Consider the following 15870-nt stretch of genomic DNA (forward strand, 5'->3'; position numbering starts at 1 on the left):
TTCCTGACTCCAGGGCTGGTGCTCTATTCACTGCACCACCTAGCCTGTAGAGATCTTCTTGAAGGTTATGACTTATTTTGCAACTGTCACAAGGAAAGTGGCATGCAGAATTATGAGGTATTATATATTGAATGGAATTCATAAGGCACAAAACACCATGGTTCAATAAATGAGCTAGCATTTTTACTTTTTGAATCTAAGGAGTACTAGATTCTCATACCCTTTAGCTTTCTCATGCATTTAGGTATATACAATAATCTGCTAAGATTCCCCCCAAAACCAAGTTACCACCACTGAAACTGACCAGAATCTCTCAGGAAGACTAACTGATCTCTATAACTGACCTAGCAGCATCCATAAAGGTGCTTCCTTTTCTACCTGGTCTCCTAATTCACTGAATCTCAACTTCTACATTAGAGATCCTTTCGTTCCTCTTAAGGCAACTTTGCTGCTGCTTATTATGAAGGTAAAATGTCTGAAATTTGTAAGTCACGTAAGTTTTAGGGAAAACAAGGTAATTAGATTCTTTCCAGTCAAACAGGAAGATGAACAAAGGAAGAGGGCTCTGTTTATACCACACTTTATTTTTTTCTCATAACATTTTCCTCATAACAACCTGATGAGGCAGGTAGACCAGGTGGCACTAGCCCAATTTTACTGAAAAAGAAACTGAGGCCCAGGGAGGTGAAATGACTTACCAGAAAGAAATGCAATGAAAAACTGTGAAGTAAAGCATTATTCTGAGCTGGCCTTATGCACAGTTCAAGTTTAATTTTACCATTTCATTAAACTGTTCAATAATATAGGTCTATCTTCCTACCATTTTCCAAATGTCCAAATCAACAATAGTAACCAAGAGAATAATTTCAATTTCCCAAAGATCTTTCTATGGCTCTCATTCATTTTAAAGGGCCAATGGGGACTCCTCCCTACATATTTTTAACCAAGTCTATGCATCTATAGAAGCTACATTGGGATACAATGTACAATTGTACAGTGTACAATGATAAAAGTGCTTCCTTTTAAAATTCTATTTTGGTGTTGTTTTCATTGGTGGCACTGAGGCAAAACTATATTAAGAAATTTAGAAAAAGTAAAATATTTTAAATAAAGTTAATTACATCCTCCATACTCAATGTATATGATCTCTCTACTGGATCCAATATCTTAGACAGCAGAATGTGTTGAATGCCACAGCAACAGAGATCAGAATGTAAAGCTGTAACACTCTTAGAATTTGTGACATCACAATTTTGAGCTGTTTGGCATTTTTTATGATTTTCATTTGCACTAAAAGCCAAAGTAGCATTTCTGAAAGAGCTAAATACTATCTTCTTATAAATTTATTTGCATATAATCTATTATAATGTCTCAGGATGTTCAAATTAATCAACAAGCATTAGGTGCCTGCTGTGTGCCAGGTATTGTAGGAGGTTCTCTCAATTTATCAGTTTAAACCCCTAAAGAGGAAGAGAGGAGAAGTAATGCTGTTTTCTGAAAAATAACCCTCTCCCCCGATAAAAAGTTTAATGGTTAATTTACTGAGCTACAAATTACAGTAGTGGATAAAGCTCTACTGAAATGAACGAAACCAGGACTCAACAAACTGGTTTTGATCAAAGAATTTAGAAGGTAGGTGAATTTTTTATATTTTTAGGGATTTGGGGTTTAATGAAGGCAAAAAAAAAGTTCATGAGGTAAATTAGATTTTATGTATAAATGAACATACTACTTTGAATATACATAAGAGGAGTCCCTTCCCATCTTAGCTTGTTGGAGTTTCTTTTCCTCCCAGTAAATGATGACTTTCTCTATTTTCAGAAGAAAAATGTGAATTGAGGATTCCTGACTTTAAGGAAGTTATAGAAGATTCATCATTAGAGTTCATTCAATAAACACAAAAGTAAAACTAAGCCACAGTTCCTTCCTCAAAGAACTAGAAATCAAGTGGGGGAGATAAGACTCCTATATAAATAACTATAGTACTAAGTAGAATGTGACAGGTATACAGGAGAAGTAAAAAAAATACTATGTCAGATTTACATGGGCAGAAGTGATTTTTGGTTGGAGAGGTGGGGCAGAAATCAGGCAAGGCCTTCACACGTGCCTATCTTTACCAATAAAATGAAAGAATTTTTAAAAGTAGGGACAGAAGAGAACACCACTTCAGAGAACCTCACAGATAGCTACTTGGCTTTAGGAAGGTAGCCATGCTTTGGAGGGCTTTGAACACTAGGGAAAGGAGTTTGTATTTTACTAGGCAGGCAGTGAGGAAGCAGGTTAAGGGACTGTTCATTAGAAAGGTTATCTTAGTAGCACTATAAATATGAAAGTGAGGAAGTGGGGAAGAACTATTGGAAGAAAGAGGACTATTAATGATTGATCAAGTAAAAGGTAATTAAGGCCTGAATTATAAAAGGGGACAGATAACAATACTGTTGAATTAGAATGGAATCAACATATTCCCTTGCCCCTCTTTTCACATATGCCTGCTTTTCTCCCTTCTGTTTTAAGGACAACGGTTTCTCCTGGTTGTATGGTAGGCATAAAGCCTTACCCAGTGGGACACTGCCATTATGCCAAATACAATACTTGTTTCAAGTATAAGATGCCATGATAAAAGTATTAGGTGCCACAGTAATCTAACACTTGGTATGTGCTGAATCTTAGAATGAACAAATTAAGGTGGCCTTCCTTCATGCCACTAAAAGGTTCAGGTAAAAGGTATAAGCCATTAAAGTTCAGATGATATTAACTCTGACCTACCTGAAGATCTGAAGAAACCGAATTGTCTGGATCACTGTCTCCTGGCAAAGCTGGAATTGAAGCTTTCTCTTCATCTGAGGACATCTTATACAAAACTGTAAAAGAGTATATGTTAACCATAGTTTTCTTTGTGTTTAAAAAATACATTTTCAGTTAAGTGCAGTAAAATTCTACACAACAATGTATGCTAATGTCAATTTATGGTCTAGTTATACAGAGCTAACCTGACATTTAGGGGGAAGACTGCTACATATGAAAAGTAAAATCTTGTCAAAACTTAACAAGACTGTGATTTTGTCAGTGCGCGTACTCTTTCCAGTGATACTGATCACACACCCTCTGAAACTCAGTAAACAATCCTGAAAAGATACAGAGGTTTATCACCAAGTAATCCAACTGGTGACCTTTAGGAACTTAGTGAGGAGGGTCTTTAGATGATATACGTGGAATTCAATAATAAAACCTATAGACTTTATAGAACTAACCTGACATAACCTTGAGAATATCTACACCATAATGAGGCACTGAAGTAAGGACATTATGGAAGTAATAATAATGATGATAAATAAGAAAGAAAAATTCAACAAAAGAGATAATATATTGACTACCAAAGGCATAGTAAAGGAACTAAGTATTCCAGTGAAGTTGAAATGGGGAGAGGGAATCTGTGGGCTTTAGAAGCATGACAAAGTAGAATTTAAACTGGGTCTTGAGGGATGGACATAATCACCATCTCATTAGGAAGCTCTACATAAAGTATGGCACTAAAGAATTAGACAGAGATTTCTGATTTTGTCCATTTTAATTAAGTATTCCACTAAAGAAGCCCTGAAGTAGAGTTCAACAAAAGTCAAAGCAGACTATCATGCTTTCTAAAATGAAAATTCATTTCATAGTAGATGGGATTCATAACTAATGGTAGAAAGGAAGATAAATTCCACATTGATATGAATTAGAAAAATTTTTATTTTACAATGAGAGTAGGTAGGAGGTAGGTAGCTCCTTCACTAGTCTAACCAAATGTAACAGGATTCTTTTTAAAAATATATATTTTTTAAAAAATTTATTTATTTTTGGTTTTCAACATTCATTTCCACAAGATTTTGAGTTACAAAATTTCTCCCCACCTTTCCCCTAACCCCCACCCCACGATAGAGAGCCTACTGAATACCCCTTCCCCCAATCTGTTCCCTCTTATATCCTCCCCCATTACCCCCCAACTTTCTAGTAGGGCAAGATGGATTTCTATACCCCAGTGCCTGTATATCTTATTTCCCAGTTGCATATAAAAAACAAATTTTTTTAAATTTTAATTTTTAAAATTAAAAAAAGTTTTTAAAACTTTGATTTCCAGATTCTTTCCCTTCTTCCCTCCTCACCCACTCCCAATGGGAAGACAAGCAATTCAATATAGGTTGTACACGTGTAGTTACACAAAACATTTCCAGTAGTTATATTGTAAAAGACTAACTATATTTCCCTCCATCCTATCCCACCCCCCACTTATTCTATTTTCTCCTTTGATCCTCTCCCTTTTCAAAAGTGTTTGCTTCTAACTACCCTCTCCCCCAATCTGCCCTCCCTTCTATCATCCCTTTTCTCATCCCCTTCCCCCCTACTTCTTGTAGGGTAAGATACCCAGTTGAGTGTGTATGTTATTCCCCCCTTAAGTCAAATTCAATGAGAATAATGTTGACCCATTGCCTTTCACCTTCCTGCTCTTCCCCTCCATTGTAACAGTTTTGCCTCTTTTATATGAGATAATTTACCCTATTCTATCTCTCCCTTTCTCCTTCTCCCAATATATTCTTCTAACCTCTTAATTTTATTTTTAGATACCGTCCCTTCATATTCAACTAATTCTGCTCCCTCTATGTATACATGTACACACATATACACATACTCACATATACATTTATACACACATATACCCTCCTATACATACATACATATATATATTACCTTCAACTATCCTCATACTGAGAAAAGTCTCATGAGTTACAATTATAATTTTTCCATGTAGGAATTATAAAAAGTTTAACTTTAATAAGTTCCTTATGATTTCTTTTACCTGTTTACCTTCTTATGTTTCTCTTGCTTCTTGTATTTGAAACCCAAATTTGAAAATCAATTTTCTGTTCAGCTCTGATTTTTCATCAAGAATACTTGAAAGTGCTCTATTTCATTGAATGACCATATTTTCCCCTGAAGCATTATACTCAGTTTTGCTGGGTAGGGGATTCTTAGTTTTAATCCTAGCTCCTTTGACCTCCAGAATATCATATTCCAAGCTTTGTGATTCCTTAATGTAGAAGCTGCTAGATCTTGTATTATTCTGATTGTGTTCCCACAATACTCAAATTGTTTCTTCCTGACAGTAGTATTTTCTCCTTGACCTGGGAATTCTGGAATTTGGCTAAATATTCCTAGGAGTTTTCTATTTGGGATCTTTTTGAAGAGGCGATCAGCGAATTCTTTTCATTTCTATTTTGGCCTCTAGTTCTAGAATATCAGGGCAATTTTCCCTGAGAATTTCTTGAAGGATGATGTCTAGGCTCTTTTTTTGATCATGGCTTTTAGGTAGTTCAATAATTTTCAAATTTTCTCTCCTGGATCTATTTTCCAGGTTAGTGGTTTTTCCAATGAGATATTTCACATTGCCTTCTATTTTTTCATTTGTTTGGATCTGTTTTATAGTATCTTGATTTCTCACAAAGTCATTAGCTTCCATTTGCTCCAATCTAATTTTTTCCCAACTTTTATTTTTTTTAATTAAATTTTTTGTTTCCTTTTAGTTTACAGGATTCAATTCCACAATTCCTTGAGTTTCACATTTTGTCCCCCTCCCTCCCCTCCCCTGCCCCATGGCGGCATATAGTCAAGTATAGGATCAGTAAATACTTTCACGTTATACATTAGTCAGGTTATAAAGACAGATTGTATCAGCTGGAATGAAAAATGGTAAAGAGGACATAAAACCAAATAAGAGAAGGAAAAAGATCAGGTATTTTGCTTCCACCTGGATATAAACTCATTTCTTTCTAGTTCTTTCTCTGGATGCACATATTTCTCTCCATCATGAGTCTTTTGGGATTGACTTATATGCTCCAATCTAATTTTGAAGGAATTATTCTCTTTAGTGAGTTTTTGAAATTCCCTTTTCACCTGGCCAATTCAGCTTGTTAAGGCATTCTTCTCCTCATTGGCTTTTTGAGCCTCTTTTGCAATTTGAATTAGTCTATTTTTTAAGGTGTTATTTTCTTCAGTCAGGCTGTTAACTTGCTTTTCATGATTTTCTTGCATCATTCTCATTTCTCTTCCCAATTTTTCCTCTACTTCTCTTACTTGATTTTCAAAATCCTTCTTGAGCTCCTCCATGGCCTGTGACAAATTAATATTTTTCTTGGAAGCTTTTGATGCACGAGTTTTGACTGTGTTGTCTTCTTCTGGTTCCATGTTTTGATGATCTGATTGCACTTCGTCTTTTCGCTCACCTTGTCAGCCAATTACTTGACTTTTGAGCTCTTTGCCATGGTAGAACTCTGCTTCCAGAGTAGAGACAGCTGTGTCCCAAATTGCTGGAGTTTTTGCAAATGTTGTCAGAGCTATGAGGAGGGTGCCCTCTCTAAAATCACCACAACACAGGCTGCTGGTGTGGGACAGCACAGCTCACGTGGGACTGCATTCTGCTCCTAGCCTGGTGCAAAAGACCCTTCCTGTCAGTCTACCAGGCTGACTTCAACAGATTTGTTTCTCTCTGTCACTTTGTGGGTTTTGTAGCTCTAAAATTTATTTAGAGTCATTTTTTTTTACAGGTATTAGAGGTGGTTGGAGTGGGAGCTCAAGCAAGTTCTCACTTTTACTTTACTATCTTCCAAGCCCCCAACATGATTTTTTTTTAAAGCAATTGGGGTCAAGTAACTTGCCCAAGGTTACACGGCCAGTTATTTTATGTGGGTGTTAAGTATCTGAGGCTGGAACTGATCCTGGGTCCTCCCGACTCTGAGACCGGAGCTCTTACTGCGCCACCTAGACACTCCTTAACGGACAAGTCTTTTTTTCTTTTTGGAGGGCAATTGGGGTTAAATGACTTGCCCATAGTTACATGGCTAGTTTTTGTGTTAAGTGTCTGGGACCAGATTTGGACTCAGGTCCTCCTTACTCCAGGGCCAGTGCTCTATTCACTGTGCCACCTAGCGCCCCCCCACCCCGCCCCCCAACATGATTCTTTAAGGACATTTTCTTCTTATGTTGTTCTAGACCTGGGTCAGGCTTTTGTAAATTCAGGTTAATATTAGTACAAGTTCCTAGAGGAGGTAAGATACTTTGTATCTTTCATGGAAATTAAGAAATCTTTTAAATTAAAGGCAATGACATCTGTGATTGTTATATAGTAACGACACAATCATTTATTAAGCACCTACTGTATGCCAGACACCGTGGTAAGTGATGAGGACACAAAAAAGAGGCAAAAGACAGTCCCTGATATCAGGGAGCTTACGATCTCCTATGGGAGACAGCATGCAGACGAAATACACAAAGCAAGCTATATACAAGACAAAACACAACTGGCGGAGAAAAGGCACTAGAATTAATAGGCTTGGGAAAGCAAAGGATGGGGTTTTAGTTGGCACTTAAAGGAAGCCAGGGAGACCAGTAGGCAATACAGAGGACGGAGAACATTCCAAGCACGTGGGAGAAAATGCTAACAGTCAAGAGGTTGTTTGTTATTCATGGAACATTCAGGAGGCCAATATCACTGGATCAAGGAATATGTGTCAAGGAGTAAGGCGTAAGAAAAATGGAAAGGCAGGAGGGGGCTAGGTCATGAAGAACTATGTCGCATAGAAACATGAGCAGAACAGAGCATTTTCTATTTGCCCCAGGAGACAATAGGAAGCCACTGGAGTTTATGGAGTTGGGGGTGACAATGAGGTTTATGAAAATCATCTTAGTAGCTGATGGGTGTAGGGAGAGATTTGGGGCAGGCAGACCCAGCAGCGAGTTATTGCGAGGGTTCAGGTATGAGGTATTGAGGACTTGCACTAGAGTGGTAATAGTGTCAGAGGAGAAAGGGACATACATATAAAAGCAATGTTGCAAAGGTGGAATTGACAGGCCCTGGCAATGGATTGAATATGGTATATGTGTATGAGAAAGAGAGAGAGAGGAATTCAGGATGACTTCTAGGTTGGGAGCCTGAGGGACTGAGAGGATGGTGTTGCCCTCTATATTAACAGGGAAGGCAGGAGGTAAGCAGAGTTTAGGGGGAAAGACAATGAGTTCCACTTTGGGCACACTGAGTTTAAGATATCTACTGGACATCCAGTTCACTATGTTTGAAGATAAGAAATTGGAGGTCAACAGAGTTTGGGGCAAGATAGGTAGATTTGAGAATTACCAGACAAGAGATTATAATTACATTCATGAAAGCTGATGAGATCCCCAAATGAAGTAGTACAGAGGGAGAGGAGGGTCCAGGATAGAACCCTGAGGGAAACCTATGGTTAGAGGACATGATTTAGAAGAGGATCTAGCAGAGGAGATAGAAAAGCTGTGGTCAGAGAGGGAGGATGAGAACCAGGAGAGGATAGCATCCTGAAAACCTGGAAGAGAGGAGAGAGTGAACAGCAGTTAGAAAGGTCACAGAGAGGTCAAGCAGAATGACTATTGAGAAAAGATCATTGGATTCGGCAACTGAGAGATCATCGATAATTTTGGAGAAAGCAGTTTCAATGGAATGATGGTAAGTGAATTAGCTGTGCTATTCAAATAGTAGTAAATTCCATGGTTTCTAGTTGTGCTATGCTGAGGGACACATTTTGTCCCAGCAGTGATTTAGCCATTTTTCTGGCTGGTCATACAAATTCAGACTCTCAAAAACAGGAATGGGGGTTAAGACAAGGCAAAAGATACAGTCCTTCAACTTGAAGTGTTTCAGTCTCAAAACAGAGTTGTGGAAAATCAATAAGCTTTTAGTGAATCTAAAAGTCCGTATAAGAAACTCCAACTAAAGATGCTGGGAATTGTTTCAAACAGTTCAACTGCATTGTTATACATATTCTTATATCCTTTAATAATCATGAAAAAAAATCTTTCATGCCTTCTATTATTGTGCTGGGAAGAGGTAAGACCTATTTCTCATAGGAATTTTGGGGATAAGTAAATTAATATCATCTAAATGAATTGCCTCCTTTCCTTTTCCATGCCAGAATCATAAGAACAACAAATGTACAAGATTAGTCTGGCAGAAGAGTGCATAATTATTTATCTTAATCTCTCGCCCTTTAAAACAGGAAAGTAATATCATAGATGTTTCTTTGAATCAACTTAAATTAGAATAGGAGCCACATATGAGAACTCTGTTCTCCTCAGTCCCTCTAGAAAAAAAAAAATGGGATCTGACTTTAGTTTAGGAGTGGAGATACCTTTCCCCTTTTTTCTGAGGGTACTGACTACTGTCTACATTCATTCTACACATATTCAAAGATCTCAGTGCTTGTTTGCAGGTGACCGTTATGTAATCTTTTTGTGCCATAAGAAACAATGAGAAGGTTTCAGAGAAATCTGGCAAGGATTTGTGTGAACTAATACAGATTGAAGTGAGCAGGACTAGGAGAATAATTTATACAATTACAACAATGTAAATAAAAGCTGCTTTGAAAGATTTAAGAATTCTGATCAACACAATGAACAACCATGCTACTCACTTCTTGTACCTTGACTACTGGGTTCAAGGTACAGAATGATAGATTTTCTGGACATGATCAAGGAGGAAATTTGGTTTGCTTGACTATGCATTTGTTACAATGGTTTTTTTTCCTTTCCTTCATATATTTTTTCAAAACTATTACTAATCCCTTCTCCCTCCTACTTCCTATTTAAAAAAAATATTTTAAAAGAATAGAAGGGAAAAAAAAGACAGAAGGCAATATAGACTAGCAAGATGGTTTTTAAAGCTACATGTTGACTTATGTTAAATTTCCTTAAAAGAAGAAAGAAATGGGTATGTAATAGAGATTTGTAGTTTCATGTATAATCCTCTTTTCCTATGCTAAATTGCAGACGGAAATGCTTGTTTTATTTGGTGTTTGTTAAGTTCAGAATAAAAAAATAATTTAAAAATTGATGTCCCAGTGTTTGGAGTGAGAGAATAGGGAAGAAAGTCTTCTGTTTGAAAGTATCATGTATCAATTTTCTGAGCCTTTTTTACTTTTTCTGCTTGGAGGTGACTTTTTCCTCCAGCTTTAAAGTCAAGAAATTTAAAGATTACAGCAATAGCTCCTCACAGATTCTTTGTGTGTTCCCTGGGCTGGTTACTGTGTAGCCTATTTAAGGAACTAAGTAGATTTCATACTCATTTCCACCTGGCACAGTTTTGTCTCAAAAAAAAATTGTCTATAATGTGCAAATATATTTAATATGAACATATATGTATAGCCTATATCAGATTGAATGCCGTCTTGGGGAAAGTTGGAGGGGAAGGATGGGGAAAAAATTCAGAACTCAAAATATTATGGAAGTGAATGTTGAAAACTAAAAATAAATAATTTTTTTAAAATGCCTAATAATCATAATTTTCAACAAGTCTCAGAGAATACCTCTGATCCCTTCCATTAAAAAATACATCAAAGCTTATTTGTTCACTGTCAACTTTCTTTAAAAAGTAATTTTTAGTTCATATGTCTTCTTTCTACTCTATCCACTAACAGTTAAAAAGGATCTCAGTAGCTAGTTCAATCTATATCTGAATTCAGGGAAGTTCTCTTTAACTTACCTGACAAGTGGTCATCCACTCTTCCTAGAGTACTCCAATAAGGTGGCATCAGTGAAAGTGAAAAGGAGAACACAGAAGCAAGAGACACGTGAGACTTAAAATAGATTGGACTTGAGAGTGGCACTTTGGGATAGTTCTAATACTGTTTTCCCTGATGAAACTAAATTTCCTTCTTTTCAATTTCTCACCCATTGTTCCTCATTTTTCCTTTTGGGGCCAAACAGAGTAAATCTAATCCCTTTTGTACATTGAGGACCCTATGAATATATGAAGACAGTTGTCATTTCCTTCCTGAGTCTTTTTTTAGTGCTCAATTCATTTTTAAAGTGCTCAATTCATTTTTAAAGTGCTCAATTCATTCAACCAAATCTCCACCTCCCCCGCCCCCATTGAATATAACTTTATTGATGGTACAAAACATGGGATTCTATGCTTCTTCCCCTACTGCATTGGGGCACTGGGGCAAGGACTGTGAATGTGGCATGAGATCCCCAGTATAGTGAAATAGGTTAGGGATGTGGGCTCCCTGGTGGTGAAACTCCTCTTCTGGCTGAGGATGAAGATCCATGGCTTTTCATTTCACTCCTTGAAAGCCATGTGGACCATGAGGTCTACTACACAATTGCCAAAACTTTATTGTTTGTCATATGAGGAAATGAGCTTGACAAAAGGAGAGTAATGCCAGTGCCAACTTCAAAGGTAGAGGAGTGAGTGTCACTGTTAAAATCACTGGATACAACCTGATTCTCTATGGGGCCCAAGATACTTTTTAAGAGACCCTTGGAAGTCTGCCATTTTCTTGATACCATCATGTTTGGCAGGTTTCTTCAGGTAGCAGGTCAGATTCACAACAAATATAGTGGAAGTAGGAACATGGAAGGCCCTGTCTGTGAGCTTCCCATTCAGCTCAAGGATGACCTTGGCCACAACCTTAGCAGTACCAGTAGAGGCAGGGATGGTGTTTTGAGCAATGCTATACCCATCATACCATAAACTGCCAGAGGGGCCATCTACTGTCTTCTGGGTAATAGTAATGATATGGACTAAGGTCATGAGTCCTTCCACAAAGCCAAACTTATCATGAATGACCTTGACCAGGGGGTTAAGCACCGACAATTGTAAGGGAATTCTATTTCTCATAATTTGCTCCCATGAAGAACATAGGGGAATTAGCAGAAGGGGCAGAGATAATGACACACTTTGTTCCACCCTTCAAGAGAGTCCCAGCTTTTTCCATAGTTACTGATAAAGACACTAGTGGATTCCACTGTATACTTGGTTCCTGAATCTCATCATTTAATATTGACAGAACCACACTCCTGGAAGATAGTAATGGCTTTTCCACTGATTACCAGCTTTATATTGTCTGCCTTGGCAGTACCTTGGAACTTGCCACTGTAGCTGAAGTCACTGATGGCCACAATGTCCATTCAGCTTGAGGTGAATATAACCCTGTTTACCAGGTTTCATTTACCAATGATTCTGATACCATTGATTCTGACCTTCACCATCTTCTCTCAGGGATGTTACAGTCGTAGATCCTGGTACTAATTTTCAGAGAAGAGCTGAGAGCTTCAACCAATTCTCCTATGAAAACCTATAACAATCTGGCTTCTATCTACCAAAAGTTGTTCACCAATTATCCCACAATCCTCCTAAGTCTATTGCTTTCATTTCATTTGACCTCTCTATAGCAACTGACATAGTCCTTGACTAGCCCTTCCCTGGCTCTTCTTCCTTTTTCTACTTCTCAAACATGGCTGTTTCATTAGGTAAACTCTCTATTTTATTTTAATTCAACAAATAATGTCTCGTATCTGTGTCCTTTACATTTTCACAGGACTACTCTTATTCTGGCCCTCACTGCCTTTCACTAGGATTACTGCAGGGGTTTCTCCACTAGTTCAGAAGAATCCAACCTCTCAACTCTCCAATCTACCCGACACAATACTGCCAGATTAATCTTCCTATAGTATACTTCCAGTCATATCACTCACTTACCCATAATGCCTCCCCAGTGTCTACCAATTCAAGGTCCTCTAAAATAAGCTTCCAGCTTTTTTTTTTTTTTAAGGCCTCATCTACCATTTCTATAAGCAGATATAAACTGCAGATAAACTGCATTACCCATTTTACCCTAAATACATCCCATGCCTTCCCCTCTTCTGTCATGGCATCACCTCCCTGATGTCACTGTCCTCTTCCGGAACGAAGGACAAACACCACCACCACCACCACCACCACCTTTGTTTGTATCGTTCTTTCTGCCTGGAATGCTCTCCCCCACTGCATCTGTCAAAATCCTATTTGTATTCAAAGACCAGCTCCCATATGGTTTTTTACATGAAAACCTTCCCCATGGCCTTAACAGTAAAAGATCTCTCTCTTCTCTAAATCTCCTATGCACTTGGTTTATATCTCTCTTCTGTTACCTTGTACCAAAGGCATTTGTCTACTAGCAAAATGCATTGTTTCATATTTTCAAAAATGAATCTCCCAGTTAATGACTTCCTTTATGTGCCAGCCTCTCTAAACATTTGCTAATCCTCTTTTCATAAGGAAGATTAATCTGGGCAGTGTGCCAGGTATTCCTGATTTCATCCTCTCCTGTCTACTCTGTGGTCTGACTCCATCAACCATTCTCTGCCTCCTTCCCTCTCTTTTGCCCTCCCTGACTCTTATTCCTTTCCTGAGTTCTTCTCTCTCTTCCCTATAAATGTGGTTGGTTTTCTTCTCTCCTAAAAGTCTTTCCTTCACCCAGCTGTGGTAGTGTGAATGGCATATCCCATGCACCCAAGGTATTGTTTTCTTTATTCTCACAGCTGCTAAACTTCTAGAAAAAGACTGTATTTGCTGCCCCTACTTCCTCACTATTTTGTCATCCTTCAATGCCATGAAATCTGGCTTTTTTATATCCATGACAAGAGAAACCACCCTCTCTCAAGGTCAGTAATCTTATCACCATATCTATTGGTCTTTTTAAAATTCTCATCCTTGGCTTCTCTCTTTGAATGGTAACAACAGCTAACATTTGGATAGCATTTATTATGTGCCAGGCATGCTACAATTATTATCTCATTTGATTCTAACAACAACCCTGGAAAGTTGATGCTATTATCTTCATTTTACAGGTGAAGAAATTGAGGCAAATAGTGAATAAGTGACTTTCTCAGGGTCACAAAGCTAGTTAGTGCCTGAGGCTAGATGTGAACTCCTGTCTAGCTTATTCTAAGGCATTCTACACACTGCTTTGCAATATCTGGGCCTCAGTGGTATTTTTTTTTTTTTTTTGGTATTCAGTGATATTCAGCATTATCACTGAACCATTCCTTTATTGAAATTCTTCCCCTTTCTCTTCTATCCTTATGTTTCTTTCTTCTATTTTTTTTCTGTTCATTTCTTCTGTTATGAGGGGGAGGGAGGAAGGAGGAGGTGCTGCTTTAATCTATTTTTGCTCTTAAAATGTAAATATTTCCCATGGTTCTATCTTGAGACACTCTTCTCCCTTCATTCTCATCTCTCACTAGGTGATCTTACCCACTCCCAAAATTTCAATTATCTATGCACATAAACACACAGACACATCTTCACCCCACCCATCTCTTAGCTAAACTTTAGCTCCTTATTTCATATTTGAGGTACTGGAAGAACATCTGGCAGGCAGTTTGAAATAAGGGACTAAGGCTTTTGGTGGGGTGAATATGTGTCTGTGTGTTTATGTCTAAAATGCAACTTTATCAAAATTTTTCATTTAAATCCCAGACTTATGACCCATGATTTACTAAGTGTGTGATATTGGGTGAATCTTTAACTTCTCTGAGCCTCAGTATCCTCATCTGTAAAATGGGGATAATAATAACACTATCTCCTAGGATTGTTGTAAATATTTGTAAAGTGTTTTAAAAACCTTAAAGATATTATTATGGGACAGAGAAGGAATGCAGTCACATCTTCTCTACCATGCCCCCAATACTTATCATTGGGAAATCTCATCATCCTCCAAAATCCAGTCAGCCTAGCACTTCATCTGTACCCTCTGCCTCTCTGATTGGACGGTGGAGCCATAAACTCCTCTATTTAAGGAAAAGGCACAGGAAGACATGTCCTTTCCTAGCCTATCTGCCTTTATCCTGTATTTCTTTGACTTTTCTCCACCATGTCTAGACACTTTCACCCTTTCTCCCTCCTTCCCCCCATTCCCCATTCTGATTTCCAGATTTTTTTTATTTTTAAAAATTTATTTTAGTTTTTAACTTTTATAAGATTTTGATTTCTAAAAATTTTCCCCTCCCCAAGGCAGCATGCAATCTGATACAGTAAGCTTTCTTTTGTGTGTCTTCCCCCATTAGACTGTAAGGTCCTAAATAGAAGGAACTGTCTTTCTTTTTAAGATTGTATCCACAATGCTTGACACCAAGTAGGCTGTCAATAAACGATTACTAATTATGGATTATTGGGAAATGTAGGTGATGTAATATGAAAATTCTATTAAAAACGCCAAAAGGAATTTATTAGGTGTGACTACTATATGCCAGGCACCATACTAAGAGCTTTATAAATAGTATTTAATTTTATCTTCAAAACAATCCTAGGAGGTAGGTGTTATTATTATCATCACCATTCTACAGTTGAGGAAACTGAGGTAGGGATAGGTTAAGTGCTTTGCCCAGGGCACACACCAAACTTACTGTCAGTTGTTAAAATTTGAACTCGGGTCTATCTGGCTCCAGACCCAAAAACTACAACAGTGTGATTTTCCTTACTTTATCTTAACTCCCAAACAAAGGAAAGGAATGGTGAAAAGTGAAACTTCAACGTAGTTTTCCCTAACCTAAGGTTTTTCTTAATTTGGGAGTCTGTGAACTTGGGTTTAAAAAAATGCGGACAGATTTCATACACATACTTGTTATAATACTGCGTGCCTTCACTATGGGTGGGGATAGGGGCTGGAGGGAAGGACAATTTGGAACTCAAAATTTAAACTGAACGTTAAAAATAAAAAAGACAAAATGCATTTTTGTTAACTTTCAATACAATTGATCTCCTTTGTGCATTTAAACACATTATTCGGAGGTTTCGCCACCTGCCATAAAAGGTCCATGACACCAAGAAAAGTGAAAATTCTCAGTCCTAACCCAAAACGAAAGGAAAAAAATAACTTCAAGAAGGAAACTGAGAAACAGCGAAAACAATGAACGTACCAAAGGAAAGGGCCTGAGAAGGGGCCTGGGGGGATTTAAAGGAAAATCATCAGCTGCGAGGTGACATCATCACCTTCCAGCAACGCTACCTTTTCACTTTACCGCCGGGACCGGTGGTGTCCCCTT

At 37.8% G+C, this 15870-nt stretch overlaps 1 protein-coding gene and 1 pseudogene across 3 annotated transcripts in view; both read right to left on the reverse strand.

The window, feature by feature from the left end:
- Positions 1-15870, reverse strand: part of POC5 (POC5 centriolar protein) — a 65262-nt gene that overhangs the window by 49096 nt on the left and 296 nt on the right. For 2 of the 3 annotated variants that reach the window (XM_069096253.1, XM_069096251.1), the window contains exon 2: positions 2767-2861. In XM_069096253.1, the coding sequence (XP_068952354.1) occupies positions 2767-2850 (84 nt within the window). In that variant the 5' untranslated portion in view covers positions 2851-2861. Of the gene's footprint in view, positions 1-2766; positions 2862-10543; positions 10568-15870 lie in introns of all 3 variants that reach the window. The other variant, XM_069096252.1, reaches the window with a different exon arrangement.
- LOC138167414 (glyceraldehyde-3-phosphate dehydrogenase pseudogene) lies at positions 10590-14713 on the reverse strand (annotated as a pseudogene).

The sequence above is a fragment of the Petaurus breviceps genome, unplaced genomic scaffold, assembly GCF_028583685.1.
Source record: "Petaurus breviceps papuanus isolate PSGF00001 unplaced genomic scaffold, PetGlider_PUasm1.0 229, whole genome shotgun sequence".
NCBI classification, from domain to species: Eukaryota; Metazoa; Chordata; class Mammalia; order Diprotodontia; family Petauridae; genus Petaurus; species Petaurus breviceps.